Consider the following 22,552-nt stretch of genomic DNA (forward strand, 5'->3'; position numbering starts at 1 on the left):
TCCTCAATACACTGAAGCATCATGTCATTTGATCTTGTGCCAATACTTGCTAACACCAAAAAAATCTTATATCAGTGCCAGTGGCCGTCACATCAGTGGTAGCCCGTTGACATGTGCGATTAAACTATATGAAATGGAATCCAATCCCTTGGTCAGTAGGCAGTTGATTGTAATGCTGTCTCTGCCTTGTAAAAACAAGTTAAAACACAGAGAACCTTTATTTTTAAATGTTTCAATAAGGGATCATGTCCAAGATGGAAATCACAACCATAATTTTACAAAGGGATTGTTCTTCAAAATATTTTCTTGTTAAATCACCAACCATTGGTCTCTGTAAAAACACACAGAGTGAAAGTTTTAAAACCGTTTGAAGTAACAATTAAAAAAAGAAATGTGACTCATCCAGAGGATCAATAATTGTAATCACACTGGCATCAGCGTTCATTTTGCAGATGAGTTTGCCCTCTTCCCCAGCCTGTGACCGCAGATTAAAAATCACTGTGTGGAAACACACCTGGAAGGCAGTAGGAGTGATTTAATGTGCACGTCAAGGGGGGTTCTGTGGCACTAGCAGTAGCCCCGACCATATATGGGCTTGAATGCCCACAGGGGCACAGGTCCGAATTCGGCCCGCTGTCATTTCCCAATCCCACTCCCCACCTCTTCCCTCCATCTAATTTCCTGTCCCAACCTTCACTGTCCTATCAATCACAGGCAAAAAAGCCCCAAAACGAATCTTTAAAAAAATAATAATGTGCAAGTCACATGGACCCTACAGGTTATGTGGGAGGAGCTCCCCTTCTTTCATATTCTCCTCCTGCTCATTGCTGACATTTCTCTTGTGATGGTGACTCAGAAAGGCCAGATTTAAGATTACCCATAACCAGTTGATATGGTCACATGTGAATTTTGTGTTGTTTTAAGACAGAAAGCTGGCATGTAACAGCACATCTTCCAATATAATTGGTCATCTCACACTACCCCATATGCACTGCACTGAACTGAATTAAGAGAATGTTTTTATACAAACTGAATTAATAGAAATGTATTCATACATACAGGTTTAAATGAGTCTTTATCTGCTCCAAAAAAATGTTTGGGTGAAATAAAGCGTGGATGTACGCTTATGATGTGAAAACTCCAGTTTTACTTCTCAAGACATTACCAAGTCCACCAAGTCATAAAAAAATGCCCACTTACCACCTATCACTATTAGAAGCATCACTGGTCTGTGGCACCTGTGGCATGACAGGTGTCCAGGAGAGATCTGAAATAGTCAAGTAATTACGCAGTAATCCTAAATAAACCAGACCAACTTTCAAAACATAAATGTAGTAAATGACTGGATGTGAAATAGAGGGGTAACTATAATAAAAAACTATAATGCTGAGATCCTAAAGCGATACAGTAAGAAACGATTTGTCATACTACGCTCCATTGCCCTTGAGACACATGCACCATGACAGGAGGGCAAGTTGTCTTCATAAAAATAAATGAATACAAAAAAATTATAAATACAATAAAATACCATGTTTATTCCCAAATCTAAGCCAAAGGAGACTGGGAAAGGCTGAAGTTAAGGCAGTCTCACCTGATCAGGTACGGCTCCTCCACCCAGAGATGCCCGCTAGCGATGGAGTTTCCATGGGCTCGCCCAGGCAGCTGGGCAGTCCGCTCCGCACTCTTTCCACTGCATGACTGGGCGGATTTAGAGGTCTCTGCCCCTCTAAAAGGGTATGTTTGTGTGTGATCAGTTATATGTGTGCGTTGTGTTCTTCCACGAACAGTACCCACCAACATTACTCCTCCCTCCAACCCCACAGCCAACTCAACCGTGCACACACACACACACACACACACACACACACACACACACCCAAAAGCCATCACTTAATGGCAGACAAATCCCCGAGATGGGCCTGGGATTACTGATGCGTGAAGCTAGGCTCCTGGATCAAGTAGAGCAACAGCAGCACTTGCAGCAGGCCTCTCAGTAACCAAAGAGACACGTCCAGATTATAACTGCTCATATTACATCAGAAAACACACGCAGGCGCTTTCACTCACTCACACCATCAAGGCTGCAGGGGAATCTTTTCAGGAATAAGGGCGACTCTCCAATCAGATCACGGTGTGGCAAGACCTTCAATAACATCCAGGCGCTTTGGGCATGGCAAACTGGGTTAAGAGTGCCTACATTCTCAGTGATTATAATCCTGGATGAAGAGATAGAACCAGAGAAACCCTGATGGAAACCATCTCTTAAAATACATAAAACACATCCAGCTGATGAGATGACAAGTGATAGCCCTGTATAGCCTTAGTATATGCATATGGTATGTGATATTCATTTAGGACTTGGAGACTACCATAACATATACATCAGAGTGCGTTCCATTTAGAACCAAGAAGTGCAACAAGACTTGATGTTTGAATGTGGCTGAACACAACTCTTACACTGAAGTGTAACCTACTCATCTTAAAGGGTGGAAGACCTGTCGAGGGGGACATTTAATCATCTGGTAAGCTATTTATTAAAGCATCACAATGGATCAATAGTGATTCGCTAACGGTATGCTAGCAGCTAAAACTAACGAAATCTCTTAAAATGTGCCGACTTTGACATTATGATAAACTAGTTACTCAACGACTGTCCTAACACAGTCAAACATCAAGCAAGTGCAACACAAGACAAAGCAAGACGGCAAATAAGCTACTTACTAGTTCGGCACTTAAGCTACTTACTAGTTTGGCAGTTCGGGCTGCCACAGGCAAAACTACAGAACGAAGTTATATGCCTATGGACCCTGGTATGGCAATGGCACGGAGGCGATTCTCCATATTAAAAGTCATTGTAGCGCCCCAATTTTTTTCAAGCTGTTTTTTTAAGGTAAAACTGCGTATCCTAACCCTAAAGTATAATTGTTGCATAGTGTTACTTTAAGGTAAAATAGTATTTGTTTCATTATATCTCTATTGCTCAAAGCTTGATTGTTCTCTTCCTTGTACGTCGCTTTGGATAAAAGCGTCTGCTAAATGACTATGTAAATGTGGTAAGGGCATCCATATGGGGGATTCCTCTGAGGACCAAACCTTTCAGTGTCGGCCTATATATTTTCCCCTGAGTGTTTGCACTGTAGGCTCAACTAGCCTCTGAACTAAGTCAATGGGAATACACAAGTGAGCCAAATTCAGTTTCAGATATTAACGGTCACCTGCCTGGAAATTCTTTTTGGGGGAGAGGAGATAATTAAGCATATCAGAACATGAAGTGGAATCTGAACATTTTTCTTTTCTTTTCTCTAGGATCAGCTCCTTTCTAGTTCAATTCAGCATAAATGCTATAAAAGTTATATTTCTTTAAACAAGAAGTCATAAAAGGGATGTTTAATGTATAGGCTGTTGCATTGAAACTCATTCTGTATTCAATCAAAAGTGATCCAAATTTACTTTTTGCCTTTACCCAGCCTTCCCTTAAACATCTAGAACCAGCAGAGAGACGACACAAAATAAACACAAGAGCTTTCTTTTAAAAAGTAATTCTATTTCAGTGAAGGTACTTTAGCCAATTTAATTTTCCAAACAACTTTGACATAATTCAGCCACATTTAGAACAGCTGCTACAATGTCTATATTTCACCCCTCTCCCAAACTTGCTACATTAATTGAATTTTTGTTTTGTTTTAGAAAACATGCTTTTAACTTGTAAGGTACTTTTTGCATTTCAAACTTTTTCTCTTTTTTCATTTATTTTGGTAAAATCATACAAGAAACGCACAGCCGAGTCCCCTCATGCAGTGCATTAGCATCTAAGCTACTACAGAAAGCAAATACTAAATCTAAAGTGTCCTGGGACACGCCTCTCCAGACATTCAGCGAGCCTTGTTTCCGGTTTTGTTTTAAACTCCTATTGCCTTCTTCAACCAGCTCCCGTAAGCGACATGACCTGTCGTGCACGGATCATTAAGACTTATTGCTGGAGCTAAAGCTCGCTAAATGTCATCGCGAGAGGACAACCATTCCAGTAACACTGTAATATGCAAATGCAACAATAGAGAAAAAACCACATGTTTTTGAGACAGCCATGTGCCAGACATTCACTGGAAACCAAATAACATTAAGAAATCAATTTTTCTTTCAACTTTAAGAAAAAGAAAGAAAAAAATATCAAAACAATAAAAGGAGTGAGAAAACAATGCACACAATTGGAGAATCTGGACACTTTTTTTTTCGTTTGCACTGATACATTTAGGAAATTGTTCGCTCTGGTTGACATTATCATCATTCCAAACCTTGGCATGTCTGATCGGTTTAGTTAAATCCCCATTCCAAATTTTGAGAGCCAATTAGTAAGATGTTAAATAATGAACGGCCAGGAGGCCTTTAACAGCTGTGGATACGGAGTCCAATATGTCTGAAACGTTAAAAAGCTCACACTACCCCGAAATATATAAATTTTTCACGCATACAGTTGACATTCAACATTCAAGTGCCAGTGTTTTTTGTACGGTCTTTTGGTCAAGTTTCTTGAAACTTTCAAAGAATCACTTTGAGGCTTACAAAAATAAATATTTCTCAAAAAATGCTTCATAAATTACACAAAACTAGCAGCAAAAGTAGAATCTAGAAATCTGTGTGCAAATAGCTAAATTCCCCCACTGCTACTGCTCCCTGGTCCCAAAGAATTCCTGGTTAAACGTTGAGAACCCTTTCCCCTTTTTTGTAAACAAGCTGCGTTATTTCACGTCGTCCCACGCTCTCTCACACACACGCTCTCTTTCGCTCTTACATACACACACACAAACACACACTCAATGTTTGGAAGCTTGAGGACACACACTCAAGACATCTGTATAAAAAACGAAATGTGCAATAAAAGAACATCGGTCTGTAAAACTTGATGGGCATAACAAAGGGCCTAAACACCTAAACTTAAATAGCACCATTCATTTTTTTTTTGTTTAAATTAATATTTTTGAAAAGTTTTCCTTTCCTCAATACTGTCAGTGCATCCGTTCTTACTTCATCAGTTGAAATAAAATGAAAAAGTAAACTAAATGGCAAGGCACAACTCGCTTGAGAAGAAATCTATTGCACTTAAAAAAGAAGGTCTTTAAATGCCCGTTTTCTCCTCCTCTCTGAAGCAGTCGCCCCTCTGTGAGAGGGAGACTGAGGTTCGCGCCGGCTCTTTGGGCCAGCGCTGCGGAAGGTGCCAGAAGCACGGACGCTCCAAACAGGAGCTTGTAACTACATGGATAAGTGGGAGGCGAATGCACAAGGGGTTTTTGGCCACCGTAAAAGCACCCTACCCCTCCTCGTCGTCATGGGCAACAGAGACCAACAGCCAAAGCCCAAAACTGCTCTTGCGCTCATGTCTCTCCATGTCCCCACCCACCCCACTGTAGCTAAGCTAAGCTCTCAACTCTATGAATCCTGTCGCCACATCCTCATCTTAGTGAGTTCTATGGAGGGGGGGGGCGGGGACGAAAAGGAGCAATGCCTCCAACGCAGCTTGAAAAAAAGAGAAAACGTTGGTGATTCAAAAAAGGGTGAAGCCTGCAACTGAATTCATTTGTCTTTTTTGTCTCCTTGACCAAAAAACAAAACACTAGCATGCGCATGAGACCGCGACGGCCGTGCATCCCCGGCGGGACACAATAGGCCGCTTCGGTGCCGTGGTCCTTTTAAGTTTCTTTCGTAGCCATGTTTATACAAACTTCTTTCGACGCGGCAGGCATTTTTTGTTTCGTAATGTTTGTATAAAGAAACATTTCTCATCGAAACCTAAAAAAAAGTTTTTCTTCCTCTCCTGAGACACTCAACACCTTTAAAAAAAAAACTAAAGAAAAAAGTTTTTCTCCATCTTTGCATCAATCGAAATCACCAACCAATTGCCTCATGTCAAAATAACTCAACAAAAAACACTGCCCACTTCGAAGTGGCTAGCATGTGGTTACTTACTAGCTGCCGTAACACTGTCAAGTCAATTCAAAGTGGAGTAACAAGTTCCAGGATTGTAGGTCTGAACCGCATGGGGTTCACACCTCAGCTATTTTGTAATTGACGCCTGTTCGTCATGAGTATTACTATCACAACTGGAATGGCCTTTGACAACAACCACATCCTTAATAGGTGCCTATTCAGGATAGAGTGAGCAAAAACAAAAATTTTCATATAGAGAACTCATCCCTTAAAACACGGTTGCCACACAAGGAATCGCCACCTTTTTTACCCCCAACGAACACTCGAGGTGGCCCCATAAGTTGTTATCGGGCCCATTAGTAGGCCTACATGATAACCTTGTGGTTAATTTGTCTTTCCTTTTTTTTTTGGTTTCGAATGAAATAGCGACATGGGTGAGTCGCATCATCCTAGTGTTTGCCAAGGTTTGACTTAAGTACAAACGTTTCGCATGCCTTCAGAACGATCAGCAAATTGAGCTCTTGGCCGAGTTCATTTTGGTGAAATGACGTTAACACACACACACACAAAAATATAGATATTCCTGTCTAAATTGAAAGGCACAGTACATCAACATTATGAATGATCCTCAGGTTTTCTGTCGTCATGTGTGCATGTGTGTGTGTGTTTTTTTCATTTCTTCTGTTTTCTTATTTTTTTCATATGAAGAAAGAAAAAAAGAAAAGTGCAGTTGGGAAAAATAACAATAAAATAAAAATAAAGTCCCAGATTCTACGTTGGACGCCAAACAGTGAGTAGGCATCGCTTTCGGAGCATGGCCGGGGGTGGGGGCTAAGGGGATTGTTTGTTTGTTTGTTTGTTTGTTTGTTTTTGGTCAGGCCGACCGTCGCCTCCTTGTCTTCTCACTGGGCTCCCTCTGAGGACGTGAGGAAATGAAATTCACAGCTAGTTGGGACGCACTGCGAGTTCTTGAAGCTACACACAAAAGAGGAGTGTGGGGAGGAGGGGGCTGGGAGGGGCAGGGAGTATGGTCTGGCTAGGGTTTGTTTTTTTAACATGTGGTTTCCCATTTTTTATTTTTTAATTTTCTGCTATGTTTGGCATGGTGATAACCCTGTGGGTAGGTAGGTTCTATATCTAGTTGCCCCACCAGTCCACCTGCTGGTTGTAGTTGCCCCCATAACTGCCCCCGTAGCTCCCACCATAGCCATCGTTGCCAAAGCTTCCGAAGCCACCTAAGAAATAAAATAATAAAAACAACATTTTTTGTTTAAAAATTCATTTTCAATGCCCGCAAGTGGTACAAACAAAGCTTGCATTAAATGTCAAGCATCCAGACATATCAACTTAACGTGCAATTACATCTTCAGAAGTTTCACCTAAATGCCTTGATCTCCAAAAGTACCCTGATATATAAATACAGGTATCGGTGTATGTGCATTTTTATATGAGACGGAAAAAAAAGGAAAGGTACACAGTACACACCTTTATTTCCACCAAAGCCGCCGCGGTTTCCTCCATGGCCACCTGCAGTACGGGCACCACGCTGACCAAAGGCCTGTGCACCTCCGGGCATCTGGCGATAGTCTCTGGCTCCAAATCCACCAGAGAACCTTCTGTAATGAAAAGCACAGGTGAACAGTTAGGGGAGGGAAAGTGATATTGAATGATGTGACCCATTCATGCACCATCATGGTCCTGCCATGTAAGTCTAAACTCTGGGTAAACAATGACCCATTTTGGCTTAGATGGATAAATGCCAAGTCATGAAAACCAATTTTTGGAGGCAGTCCTTATTCATTTACTGGATATAATGGTCGAACCCACAACCCTAAGTGATTTACTAATTTTTCCGAGTATAACCGAGTCGGCTCCACTAACCCCTTGGAGCGTCCACGGCTGGTGCTCTTGTGCTGGTGCTCGTAGGCCAGGCTCTCTAGCCAGGACGGCACTTCCTGTTTGGACTCCACCAGGATGTCCAGCAGGTCCTTAGTGATGTTGCTGTTCTTGTCATTGTAGAAGGATGTGGCCAGACCTGAGACATGGATGGATGGGGGGGGGGCAGGTCATTTCAAACACGTGCCACTCACAATTGTAAAATTTGACATTTTTGACAAAAAAGTGTCTGGCTCAAAGATTGTAGAGAAAAATATTCTTTCTGAACTCTAATGATTGGTCAATTTAAGGTGGGCATCTGTGGGAGCATGACACGGGACCCTGCTTGTGAGACTTACCAAGGTTTCCCACACGGCCGGTACGCCCAATGCGGTGGACATACTCCTCGATGTCACTGGGCAGGTCAAAGTTGATGACGTGCTTCACATTGGAGATGTCCAGTCCACGGGCAGCCACCTGTAATGACAGAATGAACTCAAATCAACCCTACCACACCAAGCTGAACTCCATAGCTGTTCTGAACTTAACTTCTTTGTTTGTTTAAACTGACAGGGACACTAAAAAACAAACTGCGTTTTTTATCAGATGTACTGCATGGAAGATCAACTCACTGCGGTGGCAACCATGATAGGGCAACGGCCTGAGCGGAACTGGCTCAGCGCTTCCTCGCGGTCTCTCTGGGAACGGTCGCCGTGGATACTGGTGCAGGCGTAGCCCTCGCGGTACAGGAAGTCCTCCAGGGCATCGGCCCCTTTCTTGGTCTCAACAAACACCAGTGTGAGCGAGTCTTTCCCTACAGGGACAGGGAAGACGGTTTGGTTGCCAATCAGCCAGGAAAAACAAAAGCAAATAAAAAAAACAAGGAGCATAGAAGGAAAGAAAGGCTATGCATTCTGCATGGTAAAACTCCAAAGAAGGTGGAGGAGGAAAGTGAAAAATAAAAAAATAAAAACTTATAAAATAAAATAGAAATATAACGCAAAGGAAAATGATCATTGAGGCATCAGCAGCTTTGCATCTATCTGACAACCATTAAGTCAAATTGAGCTTTTTCTCAGACTGAAGGCCAGAAGGGTGGGCTTGGAGCCTGCCCTGGCCTGTTTCTGGAGCGCAGACATGACTGACTGACTGCACCCTTTTGCTTTTGGATTTTTGGGTTCAATGTTTGTCACAGACAGCTGTTTGGGCTTTGATTATTTTCTTTAATGGCCATCATGGCAGAAGCGTGAGATGGGGTAAGGTGGAGAGTGGGGACATGACTGAAAGAAAGGGACAAGAAAACAGTGTTCGTGTTGCAGCTGTGCTCATCTCTCAGCATCATCGTAGTGATTCTCAGAGCGAAGGGATAGGAGGGGGGGGATGGTGCATGTTCACATGGCAACATCAACCCAATGAAAGGCATCGACATGCATTTCCTGCACAGGTTGCCATGGTGAGGATGCAGAAAGGGGAGCCCAGCACATCAGGCCACCACGATTTTGTTTTGGGTGTTGGCGCTTGGTAACCATGGCGATGGGCCATGGAGGCCCTTTTTTGTTTTTTCCTCTTTCCCTCCCCTGAAGATTTGTAAACAATGGCGAACAATCTGCTTCATCGCTCTGTGTCTCTGTTCTGTCGTCAGTCAGGCTCGATTTAACTTTAGACATGGCCCTTGAATGCCGATCTTCATCAAATGGAGAATCTGTTAGCGAGCGATCACTCGTCTTAACAGTTAGAAATGGTGACTTGTCCCCTGATGCAATCTGACAAGAGGAAGTTGGAGGCGAGGAGAGCGAGAGCGGCGCAGATACGGAATGCAGCATGGTTTCCAAAGGCAACATCCAGACAGGTCTGCAGTCATGAGTCACAGACTAACGGCTCTACAGGCAAACAGACGCAACTGAAAATCAAATCAAAAACAAACAAAAAACAAAACAAACTAAACTAAAGAAAAAAAACCTCAGACAACGCCAAGCTCTAACAAACACTACAAACCAGCCAGGCTCGAATGGAGCAGACCTGCATGCTTCATGGCGGGGGGAGGGGGGACACTGAGAGTGAAGGGTTCCTCTCAGCCAAAGCAGACGCAGTTAGGGGCAGGTATAGTCCCGCGGACACTGCTTTCACACAATGCGGTCATGGATGTGCGCATGGGTGTCTCCAAAGTGCACTTGTTTGATGTTGCGGACACGTCTCAGTGCACAAGCTGAATTACTCAATCACAACATTTGAAATAGCTCTGCGTCACGTGCCCACAGCAAAGGTCTACAGTTCTCAGTTATAACCGTTCCTGTAACTAAATAGCAATTGCTACCTTCCTTAATATACAATGCTGGTAATCTAAATCAGCCATGATTCTCTTAAACATGAAATAATCCACTCATTTTATCGGCAGGTCTCCCTTAGTTTTAGTCCCAGGGAGCAAACCATAGCAATGGAAATGTGCATCTGTTGTGCAAGTTGCTTTGCAAAAAAATAGTGTAGTGAATAGTGTAAATAGATCTTGTTTTTCAGTGTTTGCATACTTGCATGCACATGAGCAGTCGACGCGCACAAGTCCACGGAGATTACATTTTGGTGCTGTGCGGACGGTCCACGCATACGGTGCTCATGAAGAAATGTGCGTCATGTGTACCGTGCGCGCAGACCGTGTCCATGGGAGTATACTTGCCACCTTAGAATGGAAACCTGACAAGCAGATGAGCAAGGGGGTGGGGGGACAATAACTGGGAACCATCTGAGATGGGTGTTGGGGATGGGGGAAGGGGTGGAATGTGATGCTCTGGATAACCACCTCGAAAGGGGAAGTAAGTCGCCCACTTACCAGGTCTCTCGGGGGCTTCGCCTGCATTTTCCTGAACCTCACTGGGAATGACTTTAAATAAGAACCAAACCTCCCAGTAAACTTTAATGCACAGCACACGTGTGTTTTTTGCACACACACAAACACACACAAATAGACATACATACACACACACACTCACACACAAGCATGCAAAAACAGTGCAAGCTGAACTTCTTAAGAGCCTTGGCTCATTGTGGCTGCTACCAAAGAAACTTGTGGAATTTTAGCCAGCCCAACAAGCACTTCCACTTGTGTGAAGTGTGGAGGATTATCTGCTCAGCCTAGTTCAGACATTGTTCAGACAAAGGAAACTAGGGTATTCGGTCAAGGCCTTACATGGGCAGGAATTACAGGGAAACTGGGAGAAAAAATAAATAAAACACCAAATAGAAGGAAAATAAAATTCTGCAACAAACATTGAACCTTTTTCATTGATCTAATTACACTAAAAACCTCAAAACCCAGAAACCCAGAGATTAAGGGCCTCGTTTCTGGGTCATTAACAGACACAGTTATCAAGGCTGGGATTTAGTGGCTTGGATCAGGGCCAAATGGAGCCAGGTGTGTTTGACATACCTGTGGCATTGAGCAGATCCAGCAGGAAGGAGCGCTTGTCGCTCTCCTCCACCCACACCACCTTCTGGGTGATGTTCTCAGAGGTGGAGCCCACGCGGCCCACGGCCAAGAAGATGTACTCATCCAGGAAGTCACGGGCCAGGATCTGAAAGGCACAGGAAGACACATGTTCAAAACAAGGCAGCGGTGCTTAAGCTGGTAGTTACACACATACCTACATGTATGGCAGAAAATAGACGTATCCAATCATACACACTCCAAAACTAGACTTTAAGGTCATACACAGAAAATCATTTTTATTTTTTATATATATATAAAAAATAAAACCACATACTGTGTGCATGAGCTTATTTGAACACTGTTCAGCCCCCTAAGCTAGTAACAGCAGTGTCAGATCTGGGGCTGCCTGCTCCCACCTGTAACTGGATTAGAGTTGTTCTGATGGAAAGCCCTCAGGTGGTTAGGGTGGGAAACACAGCATCAGCAACACTGAACATTAACACTAGACACCCTCCGCCCAACGCTCTTTTGCCTCCTGGCTCATGACTGCATGTCCATCCATAGACTCAGCTACATTTGATATGCAGAGGACAAAAGCATCCTAGGACTTACGGGAAATAAATAATTGCACTACAGGCTGCTGATGGCTGAGACACTCTGCCTATGGTGAGGAGAACAGTCCTGTCCTGAATACTGACAAGACCCTGGAGCTAATCCTGGATTTCAGGAAGACAGCGACCCCTCTGCCACCTCTGGGGATTAAAAGGTACTGAGGTGAAACGTGTCAAGTCTTTGAGGCTTTGCATGGCCAACAACCGGAGATGATCAGAAAAGACCTCGGCCAGTGTCAAGAAGGCACGCAACGGCTCCTTTTCATTAGTGTGCTGAAGAAAGCAGACTTGAGTCATCAGCCTCTTCCTCAGGCATACAGAGGTCTTGTGGAGCACATCCTCACCAGAGGCATCACACTAAAGGAAGGGAAGGCCCCCGAGGACCATTCATACTGCAAGGGATCGCAGGAACACAGCTGGCCTCCATGAACACTTGGTTCAGCCACTGCAGGCTATTCTCAAAGACCCACACCACCCTGGACACACTCCGTTTAGGTGGAGAAGTTCTAGACACCAGCTAGGAAACCACTGACCGAGGGACCATCGGAAAACAGGAAGGGCTTCTACAACAGTTTCTTCCCCGTGGCAACCAGCCTACTTGTGAGACATTCAGACTGGAATTAAAAATACCCTGACCCCAGTTAAAACTTCTGTCTCCGTGACAACAAGCTAACAGCGCAAATATCACCACCCAGCCGTCCTGCACACTCAAGCATGTGCTCACTCACACACAAAACGTGTAGTCTTCCCCACACACACTGCTCTACTTATAAAAAGGGTATATATATTTAATGACTGAGTCTTTTTATACTCTACACATGTATGACTATGTGTATCTAATTCTTCTTTTGAACACATGGTGACAAATCCGCAGTGACAGAGTAGCAATGCCTTCCAAGTGTTTCAAAATGCTATTAAAGTCTTGAATCTTTCCCCCTACGTGGGCACCATTTATTTTTAAAATCATATGTTTATCGGCCTCTCACCACCATGATTAAGTTTAAGCTTAACATCAGGCACCATGCTGTAGTGCAGCAGCGGGGTCATCAGCATCACATCCGTGTTGTGAGTGTGATCCGTACCTGGATCTCCTTGGGGAAGGTGGCGCTGAACATCATGGTGTGGCGGATGCCTTTGGGGGGCATGGTGTCCTGCTCCACTATGCGGCGGATCTGGGGCTCGAAGCCCATGTCAAGCATGCGGTCAGCCTCGTCCAGGACCAGGTAGCTTTACAGGGACAAATGTGGGGATAAATGTTAAAGACCCTGAAGAACATTTAAAACAAACATGGGGGGGGGCAGGAACTGAATCGTGGCCTCACTTTGGCAGAAACAGGAGAAAACTTCAGAAACACTTTGTCTAAACCCATTTATATTATTTCTGAACAAATATTCAACTCCATGCATTTGCTCTTGCCTTTTTAAAGAAAGTATGGCTGTGAGGACTAGGGCAAGTGCTGAAACGGATTTTTAAACAAACTTGATCTAGAATGGTGTGTGTGTGTTAGAGAGAGAGGAGGGGGTGAGATACCACTTAGAAAAGAAGATTAATAATAATAAACAGTACCAGGCAGGCTGCCACTCTAGCGCCATTAACATGTGCAGCTAACTGCACATGCTCCCAACTCTGGCACAGATTTCCCCCCTGCTCCTGGTGCAAAGTTCAAACAGCCAGTTCTCAATCTGCCCCCCAGTAAACAAGCAACTGGCAGTGAGTGAACGGATAGGACTGTTCAATAGGAGGGCTTGTGTGGTCCGCTTGTCTGCTTGTCAGCGTGTGCAGGGGTCTGTGTACTCACATGCAGTAGTCCAGGCCGATCTTGCCCCTCTCCATCATGTCCACCAGGCGTCCGGGTGTGGCCACCAGGAGGTGGCAGCCTCGCTCCAGGTCACGGATCTGCTGCCCGATGTCAGCCCCTCCGTACACCACGCACGGGCGCACACGGGAGCGGTAGGCAAACTGCCAGAGACACACAAAAAAGAGCCCATTCAGACACGGTCACTTCAGGCCAAGAACAAAAGAACAGCTCAACGAGAGGGGGGAGGGCAGGGGGAGGGGGTGGAGTTGGGAATGCCTGTCAGAGCAGGGCAGTGAGTGGCGCAGAGGGCAGGAGCGATGGGGCTTACCTTGCGAGACTCGTCGTAGATCTGAAGAGCCAGCTCACGGGTTGGCGCCAGCACCAGGGCAAGGGGGAACTGCTTACGACGGCCATATTTCCCGTTCTCCTGCTTAGAGAAAAAGACATCGACGTTAAACAATCATACACCAACAACGAACCAGCCTATTACTTATCTATAAGGTATTTTAAGATGCCTGCTCTCTACACACAACACTAACTCAATGTGACCCATGATTTTGTCCTTGAACACTGCAGGGCCTGAATATCTGCTGATGGAGAGCATCTGTCTCCCTCTGCAACAAGGGCCTCCAGTGAAACTGAAAAACGTGGAGCCGGAGCCAGGCTTACCTGGTTGCTGTTCTTGGCAGCCTGCAAGGCCTCTCCAGGGCCCTCTGTGTAGATCTGGCTAAGGATGGGCAGCAGGAAGGCAGCAGTCTTCCCAGAGCCTGGCAAGACAGACGAGACCAACATTAGAAGGGTGAGAATAGAGGAACAATCAAGAGTGCCACTGAGCTCTAGTCTCTGACACAAGACACAATGGACTTGTACGACATTGCGGTTTAAAACATCCATATATGGATGACAATTTTATGCGTCGGAAACTACAACTGGACTCTAAACTCTAAAAAAACGTCCCACAATGCACGGCATTTGCCTCTGGGTGGCGCTACCTACCGGTCTGAGCACAGGCCATCAGGTCTCTCTTGTTCTTGATGATGGGGATGGCGTACTTCTGCACGGGGGTGGGCCGGGTGTAGCGGCTCAGAGCGATGTTGCCCATGATGATCTCCCCCATGTCCACATCATGGAACTGAGGAAGAGAGGGGGGATTTAGACGACTAATCGCTCGTCTGTTCATACGCAAACCATCCGGCCACGCAGGTCACTGATATCCTTACTGTACTGAAAACATGTTTCAAATGAAAATGTTTATTCACTCAATTTAGACTGCCACTACTGCCATTGAACACTGAAACTAAACAAGTTTTACTTTCTGTTAAAGGGGTCGGGACTTTACCTGAACAGGTTAGACACCTGAGCTGAGATTAAGGACAGATAGGGGGCCTGAGCGTACAGAAAAGAAAAGTGAACAGAGGAGAAACTCACGCTCTCAATGTGAGGAGGGGCGTTGTTGCCAGTGGCTTCCACGGGGATGTCGTCATACTTCTCAAAGTTAATTCCTGTGTTGCTGGCAGCGAACAGCTCACTAAGAGCATAATGAACAGGGCAGGAGAAAGAAAGAGAGAGAGAGAGGATGTGCGAGTCAGTTACCTGATGTGTCAAATACAAACAATTCCTCTATACCAAACCAAAAAATGTAACCTTGTGGGCAACAGCTCCATCTACACAGCTCCAGGGTTAGGCTTTAGGTTCAACCCAGGGTATGTTACTGTTGGGTGTTGGAGGAAGGTGAATGACTCACTTTTCCACACGCTCGTTGGGGGGGGTGGGCTTGGACCAGTCCTCCTCATCTCTGGACTCCTCCGCCCAGCGGGTATTCCCTCCAGCGCTGAAGCCTCCACGGTCGTACCTGCAGGGGACACCAGCCGCACAAACATCAACACCAACCCTCAAAACATTTGCGCCTCTGTTTGGTCACTTGCTTTTAAGTTCTGTGCCTGTTTTAACTATAGACATGGCTGTGTGTTATTTTTATGAAGATATTGATGACAGAAAAAGCCTTCAGTTTGGGATGCAGCTCTTTGATCTCATCCCTTACCTTCCTCTGGATCCAGTGCCTCTATCGTTGAAGAAAGCGGATTTGCCGCGTGTGTCAGTGCGTGCTCCGAAGTTGCCGAAAGCCTCCCTGTTGACCCCAGCGTTCCAGCCGGCATCTTTGTTTTCATATCCATATGGTACTAAAAGGACAGCAGAAAAGAATAACTAAGATTCAGGGGAAAAAGCCTGTGTTTGCTAGGACCTTACAATGCAATTGTAGCAGGAAAATGTAAAGAAATGTTGGAGGCCAATATAGGAAACATTGCTGTGTAGGGAAAAAATAAAAAGTCGTCTGCACCTGCATTGTGCATGGGCTGGTTGAAGGTGCCACCACGGTTTCCGCGGAAAGCCCCACGCCCACCCCTGTCGTTGCGAGGAGGAGGGCCACGCCCAAAGTTGTTGCGATCGCCATTCATCCGGTTGTCATGGTAACCATTCACAAAGCCGTTGCTACGCCCACCATCCCATCCTGTGGAATCTGAGGAAAAGAGGCAGCTAGGTCAGATGAGGAGCCACAGGGCACTTAATAACCCCACCCCCCACTACAACAAAGAATAAGGTAAAGCTTCCAAGCCCAGCCATTTACAGTAAGATACATCTGGATGTGGTGGTTGCATTTTTATTTGATCACTACATTTCAGTTAATTGAATTTGAAAGAAGAATAGGCATATTTAGAGGAGTTTTTTTGGTTGGCAGCAGCCACTGTAGATGTGTTAGGCTTGAGCAGGCAAAGAGCAAGAGACACCTGACCGGACACAGTGAGAGGAGACTGCATCAGGGGGAAAATGAAAAAAAAAAAAAACACTATACTCTTTAGAGCCAGGGCTGGCACTCAGACCATAGCTCATTCTTTAGACACAATTATGGCTGAATGTGCTGAGACATAGAGCCGTGCAGTGACGCTCGGCCACTGGAACATCTTGCACCCGCACACTGGTCAGCCGTAAAAGTCCATTACAAATAAGGGCCACCTAAACTAAACTCACGACTGGCACAATGACTGATATACGCAGCAAGCCACTAAACTTCACAACGAAGTACTGCATCTCCCTTTGTCAACGAGGACGGGGCGCAACTGTGTGCTCCTGACTCAAACGGAGGCACACAAATTGGGGGGATAGTTAGGGAAAAGACTAAGGGTACCAAGATGTGCAACTGTGTGAGACCAGGACATTTACCACAGCGGTCAGCCCAGCTGAACACACGTGAGGAGTTGTCATTTCTGTCTGTCATCACACTGGTGTCAGTAAAGGCCGGCGACTGGAGGGGACACCTCGAAACCCCAACCCCAGGTGATCATTCCAACCAACTATAGCCTGGTCTATAAGGGATGCTTCACAATGCAAGCAACGCCAATGCATATAACATGGATATAGCAATGCAGACACCAGCACCAGCACAACACAAACACAGCCACAGGCCAACTCCTAAAACGGCCAACACCAGCCAATATCAAGAGATGAGCAAGGGGTCACACAACAACGTCACACAGCCCACAACTCCAACTGCTACACCAGCTATTAGCAAGCTTCACTTCCCCTCAGACAATGGCCTCTTCTCTCAAGTGTAGAAACACTTATTCTGTCTCACGAATAATCACTGCACATAATTGATGACAAACTGGGACTATCTGTGCCACAGATTTGAAAGCACTGGCCAAACACATGGCAGTGCAAGGCATCTTAAACACTTTCATCAATTCAAAAGGCAGCTAAGCAAAGGCTTACCCTTTTTTTATTTAAAACCAAGAAAAAAAATCAAGAGACGGCAGCCCACACATCTCCGTGTCTGACATGTTTCTGGATCGGAGAGCGGTCTGAAAGACAAGAACTTCAAGACCTTGGGCTCTCGTTCAATTTCCAAAGCATGACAATGTTCCATTCAAACCAGCCCGTCGTTAGTACTGGGCAACGGTATTCTCCCTTCTGTTCCAAAGCTTGGTACCCACTGCCTACATTTGGCCTGCCTAATCAGTAACTAGCGTTTGGTCACTGTGATACTGGACACTCCACATTCATACACATCTAAACAGGATTTGATGAATTCTAGATGACATGCAATTATTTCCTCCTGATTTGATTGGTTCTGCCTGGTGCATGTGGTTGACAGGGGCCTGTGTTTCTACGTAGGTGGAGCAAACTCTGGGCCATCGTCCAGATTGATTTCTAGACCTTGTCTGATAAACTAATTTAATTCAAAACAGGTCCAACGAGTACAAAAGGTACAGCCAAAGCATTCTGTCAACACTGCCAAAAAGCAAAGTGTAAAACCTGACAGGGATGAAAGAACATAGATAATATGCATCCTGGCAGGGTTGGTGACTACCCTCTTGCTTGCATCAACAGCCATACGAGTGATCTATTCAAAACGCCCTTCCTTGGAAAGAAGCCAGGGTCCAAACATGCATCAAGCTAGGATTAGCTTGTCAGAGCAAGAGAGTCAGATTAGAAAGCATATTAGCATCCGCAAAACTAGGCTTACTCCTATAACATCTCTCCCCTACTGCAAAACACAAGGGTGCTGTGTCTGGACTACAGTCATAAAGTGCTGGGCTGCATCAATGGTGAGTAGAAGCAAGTGGAGCCAATCCCATGCACACAATCCAGGTATACCACATCTCTCGGGCCAGCCACCCCTGTAGCTGTGATAATAGGAAATCTCCTGGTATTGGAATCTTGAGCAACCTAAGCAGAAGTACAGGGCACTGTGTAAAATACATTTTGTGATGTTTGTGTGATGTTGCTTGTTTTGTGATAAATTGGGGACGCTGCATACTGTCTCTATTGGCAAGTGATTAAACTTGTCATGCATTTAGAAATGCAGAGCTCCCTCAGCAAAAAGCTGACAGGACAGAACAGAACTTCAACTCCTTACTGGTGGCATTGAATAAGCGCTCTGTCTACCAGAGGGAAAAGCATTTCCTGCTGTGAAAAATGAAATAAATAATAAAAAACTAAACCAGTCCTATAGTCATCCCATCCAGCAAAATAGTTATTTCTCTGTCTGTGGTTTCACTCTCACTGCCAAGTTTGAGAGTGCTGTTTGGGAGAAACTTTGGTAGGACTTTTTGGAGCACTGTTGAAATCCTCAATTAAGGATGTTAACGGAATAGGACAGTTGAGAATGAAAGCACCCAGCTGCCACCTACCCACCAAGTAAGAAATTGAACAGTTGAACCTCCGTTGATTTAAAATATGACTATTTGTAAGGGAAAATGTGTAAATTCATTGTGTGATGTTGCTTGTTTTGTGATAAATTGGGGACGCTGCATACTGTCTCTATTGGCAAGTGATTAAACTTGTCATGCATTTAGAAATGCAGAGCTCCCTCAGCAAAAAGCTGACAGGACAGAACAGAACTTCAACTCCTTACTGGTGGCATTGAATAAGCGCTCTGTCTACCAGAGGGAAAAGCATTTCCTGCTGTGAAAAATGAAGATACAGTCAAACGTCTGGAAAGCAGCTCAAAGTGAGACAAGAAATTAACTTTCACCGTTTGAAAGATACACGCAAAAAGGTTGCCGAGCGTAATTCCCTTTCAGTGCCAAACTGACTTTTGGACAAGTCGAGATGGTCTCTGTTGCTTGAGCTCCAAAAAGATGCATGAATAAACAAGCTAAATGGGGCATATGAAAAAACAAAATATTCATGGGTTGTTTTTGCTGGAATGCAAATATGTTGAGTTTTGGTATTCTGAGCTTTCTGGTCCCTAAACCTACTTGGAGTTGAAATGTCATTGGAGTGCAACCCAAGAGACGCAGCGAGAGAGACTCTTAGAGGGCCCCAGCCGAGAGGTGGATCCCACATAATGAATCGCAACAAATCACGGTAGGAAGACAACCAAGCTTGAAAATGCATTGAGCAGTGATGTGCTTCATCACTGATCAAGTGTGAGTGTGTATTTTTGTGCGTGCAACTATTTGCTGTCAATTTATCATGACTTGGTGCTTGGAAAGAATAGCTAAAATGCCATACGAAATCAAGGGGGACAACATTTTTTGTAAGCAGACAGCAACAATGGTCTGCCCCCAAAAGAGCTGATTCTCCCTGTGCCATGAGGGACTAAGGACCATGAAGGCATTAACCCATGGCCAGACAAAAAAAAGGTAGTACATGTTGGCCTCATAACTGCAATCCAGTTCCATGTGCACTGCCAAACAGTACCACAATGGATGCATCATGATAAAAACAGCCCCATATCCCTGGCATCTCAGTTCTTTGAGGGATTAAATTTAAGTAACTTCTGCTTTTCCGGTAGTGTTTTGGGAATAATGATGAATCACTGACATTGCTACACTTAGATTATTTGCGTTTGAGTTGCACTTTTTTCACAACGATTTAAGTAGAAAAGCTGCTTTTGTTTAAAAAGAAAAGCTCCTGGCACCAGGTTCAAAACTAAGTATGGGTGGCATGCTGTTCCAAAGACTCTCAGACATAATCATATTAAAGTTGGTAACATTTACATAAAACATCCAATTGTAAGCACCTGCATGTTCGTACTTACCATTTTTAGAAGCCTCTTTATTTCTCAAGTGTGGCGGAATGTAACGCCCTAGGGATGAATGAGATACAGTTATAACCATTGGCATGCAATGACTGATCAAAGAAGATGCTCCATGTCATGAAGACATTATTCTGAATTATCACATTATTTATTTTCCTTGGAGGCAAAGAGAACTTACTGCCTGTTCCAATACCCTGTATGTCTGCAGAGTTCAAGTCTAGGACAGCAAGCTGAAAACAGAACAACATTGAGTTAAAACCATATCTATGTAGAATGGAAATTGGTTTACTCTTAGACCACACCAAGAGCAGTTGTCTTCCTGACAGCTGACTTTACAAAGGTAATGCATTCAACATGGTCAATGGTTAGATGCTTTCAGACATATTCAATGCCATTTACTAGGCTCGTGAGGATCATGTGTTGCTCATACAAGATGGGGTTGTGATATAGCAAGCTACAGAGCATGGTGTCTGCAACTGATAAGGCAACCTCAGAAAAGTTGCTTGAAAGTTAATCTGAGCTTTTCCTTTCACAGCAGGCACAAGATATCTAGCTAACGTGCTTGACGAAAGCTAATGCGACCTGGGCAAACATCCGTCAATATTAGTAAAAAAAAAAAAAAAAAAAGTAGAAGACATGCCACGTTCATCTTTTCAGAAGCAGCACTGAGTGATGAATTATACCTATGACTAAGGTAACGCTAGCTAGGCTAACTATAATAGCTCTCTTCTTCACCAGTCTACCAAAGCAACAGACCAGGCCTTTCTGTACAGTAAACAATTTCATCAAGCTACGAGTGATTTTCATGGTCTTTTTTATCACAGCCCTCTAAGATGCACATCTGGGCGCGTTGTGCTTCATAACTATAGCTAGCTTAGTGCCTACTGGTAGGCAGCTAACGATTACTAACGTTACCCACAAAATGTCCGACAAGATTTCTTAGGAAGTAGGTAGCTCCATGCTAATAGCCTACTTTGCCGGCAAATCAACATTAGACGAAACTGTTAGCAACCAGAGTTTTAACAGCTTACCATGCACAAAATCAGATACTAGAGAGAACAAAACAACAGCACAGGAGCAACGTTATCGGCAGATAAATTATTTATATCAACTCCCCCTCCCCAGGCCGTCATCACAAGCGAGCTATGACAAAATGTAGCCAACAAGCTAACGATTGCTATGTTGTTGTTTACATAAAAATAACAGCAACACAGTTAAGCACGGAAATGTGTGCAAGTTACCGAGTTACACTGACAAACCTTGCAAGTTTCCATGTCGTAAAAAGCATTTTTAATATGGTTTTCTCGGAACATTTCGATGAAATAGTTACATGCGTAGTTAACCAGCCATCTTATATCGGGTACCGGCAACTTAGCATGGCATGCTAAATAAGGTTAACCAAGTTAACTAGTGGAAACTCCTTGAAGCTAAGCAAACGCACTGGTGGAAAAAAAAGTAATATCACATCTAAGAACACGAAATAATCATTTGAATTATGATTAACCAGATAGGTACGTTGAGCTAGTCGCCATTTGCAGCGCAAAACACAGGCCGCAGTGGAAAAGACGATACAATCCGCATTGAAATATGAAGCTCCGCCATCACCATCGCAGGCTAGCGTATAGCTTACAGCCTGGCTAACTAAGTCGCTAGCAACCACCATTTTAACGTTACCAGCTAACTTACAAACGTCAATACAGTAGCCAGAACTCTAAGCTATGCTAACTGATAGCATAGCAAGTCCGGAACAAAATCTTTGACGATACCGTAAAAACAAACAACCCATCAATAGATTTGCAAAGTTAGCAAACAAAATGAAATGAAGACAAACTCACCTGCTGTTCTAGACCGTGTGAATTGTCGATGACCACATGACTCATAACTATAGTGGATAGTGTGGATTACTTCTAGTGAGAAAAAGGTTTTCTTTGTTAGCAAGCTAACTCGCTAGCAGGGGGTTTCTAGGTCTCCTTTACCAACGACGTCACTTGTCCTTGTTTTCAATATAATTTTTGTTACGTTCAGTGCAAACTGACTTTATATATTTTTAATTAATAAATGTTTTTTTCTTAAGCCTTAGATGGGCTGCCAAAATTACTGTCAGGAATTTACTCCACTCCGACTGACACCTTTCCTAGTTTCGTCCGCGGTGGAAATAAAGCCGAGAGAGCAGGTACCGCGAGATATCATTGGCTGTAGACGGACTACACCGGTGGACAGACAGAAACCCTAGGTGGAAATATCGCGATGTTTATTCCTTTTCCCGGATAGATCTGAGCGCCGACCAGTGGTCATTTTGAGCATGATTTTGAGGTTCTGCACAAGCTTCTTTAGTGACACCTTAAGATGTGTGCGCATTTATACATTTGCTATGTTTCATA

At 44.2% G+C, this 22,552-nt stretch overlaps 1 protein-coding gene across 7 annotated transcripts; it reads right to left on the bottom strand.

Moving 5' to 3' along the window:
- Positions 1 to 3,511: 3,511 nt before the first annotated feature.
- On the bottom strand, positions 3,512 to 22,314 carry ddx3xa (DEAD-box helicase 3 X-linked a). Of its 7 annotated transcripts, none has more exons than XM_080838898.1 (19): positions 22,007 to 22,314; positions 20,350 to 20,401; positions 20,172 to 20,186; positions 18,281 to 18,352; positions 15,966 to 16,145; positions 15,669 to 15,807; positions 15,372 to 15,479; positions 15,056 to 15,155; positions 14,624 to 14,759; positions 14,297 to 14,394; positions 13,956 to 14,057; positions 13,628 to 13,788; positions 12,912 to 13,056; positions 11,219 to 11,363; positions 8,430 to 8,611; positions 8,157 to 8,274; positions 7,804 to 7,957; positions 7,408 to 7,538; positions 3,512 to 7,157 (listed from the first exon to the last, which is right to left on the bottom strand). In XM_080838898.1, the coding sequence occupies exons 1-19, from the start codon at positions 22,049 to 22,051 to the stop codon at positions 7,060 to 7,062; spliced, it is 2,181 nt and encodes a 726-aa protein (XP_080695024.1). In that variant the 5' UTR covers positions 22,052 to 22,314; the 3' UTR covers positions 3,512 to 7,059. The 7 variants fall into 7 exon arrangements, with proteins under 7 accessions (XP_080695024.1, XP_080695023.1, XP_080695022.1 ...); XM_080838897.1 differs by having other exon boundaries at positions 13,956 to 14,054; positions 20,172 to 20,219; XM_080838896.1 differs by having other exon boundaries at positions 20,172 to 20,219.
- Positions 22,315 to 22,552: the final 238 nt, after the last annotated feature.

This window comes from Sprattus sprattus, assembly GCF_963457725.1.
Source record: "Sprattus sprattus genome assembly, chromosome: 5".
Taxonomy (NCBI): Eukaryota; Metazoa; Chordata; class Actinopteri; order Clupeiformes; family Clupeidae; genus Sprattus; species Sprattus sprattus.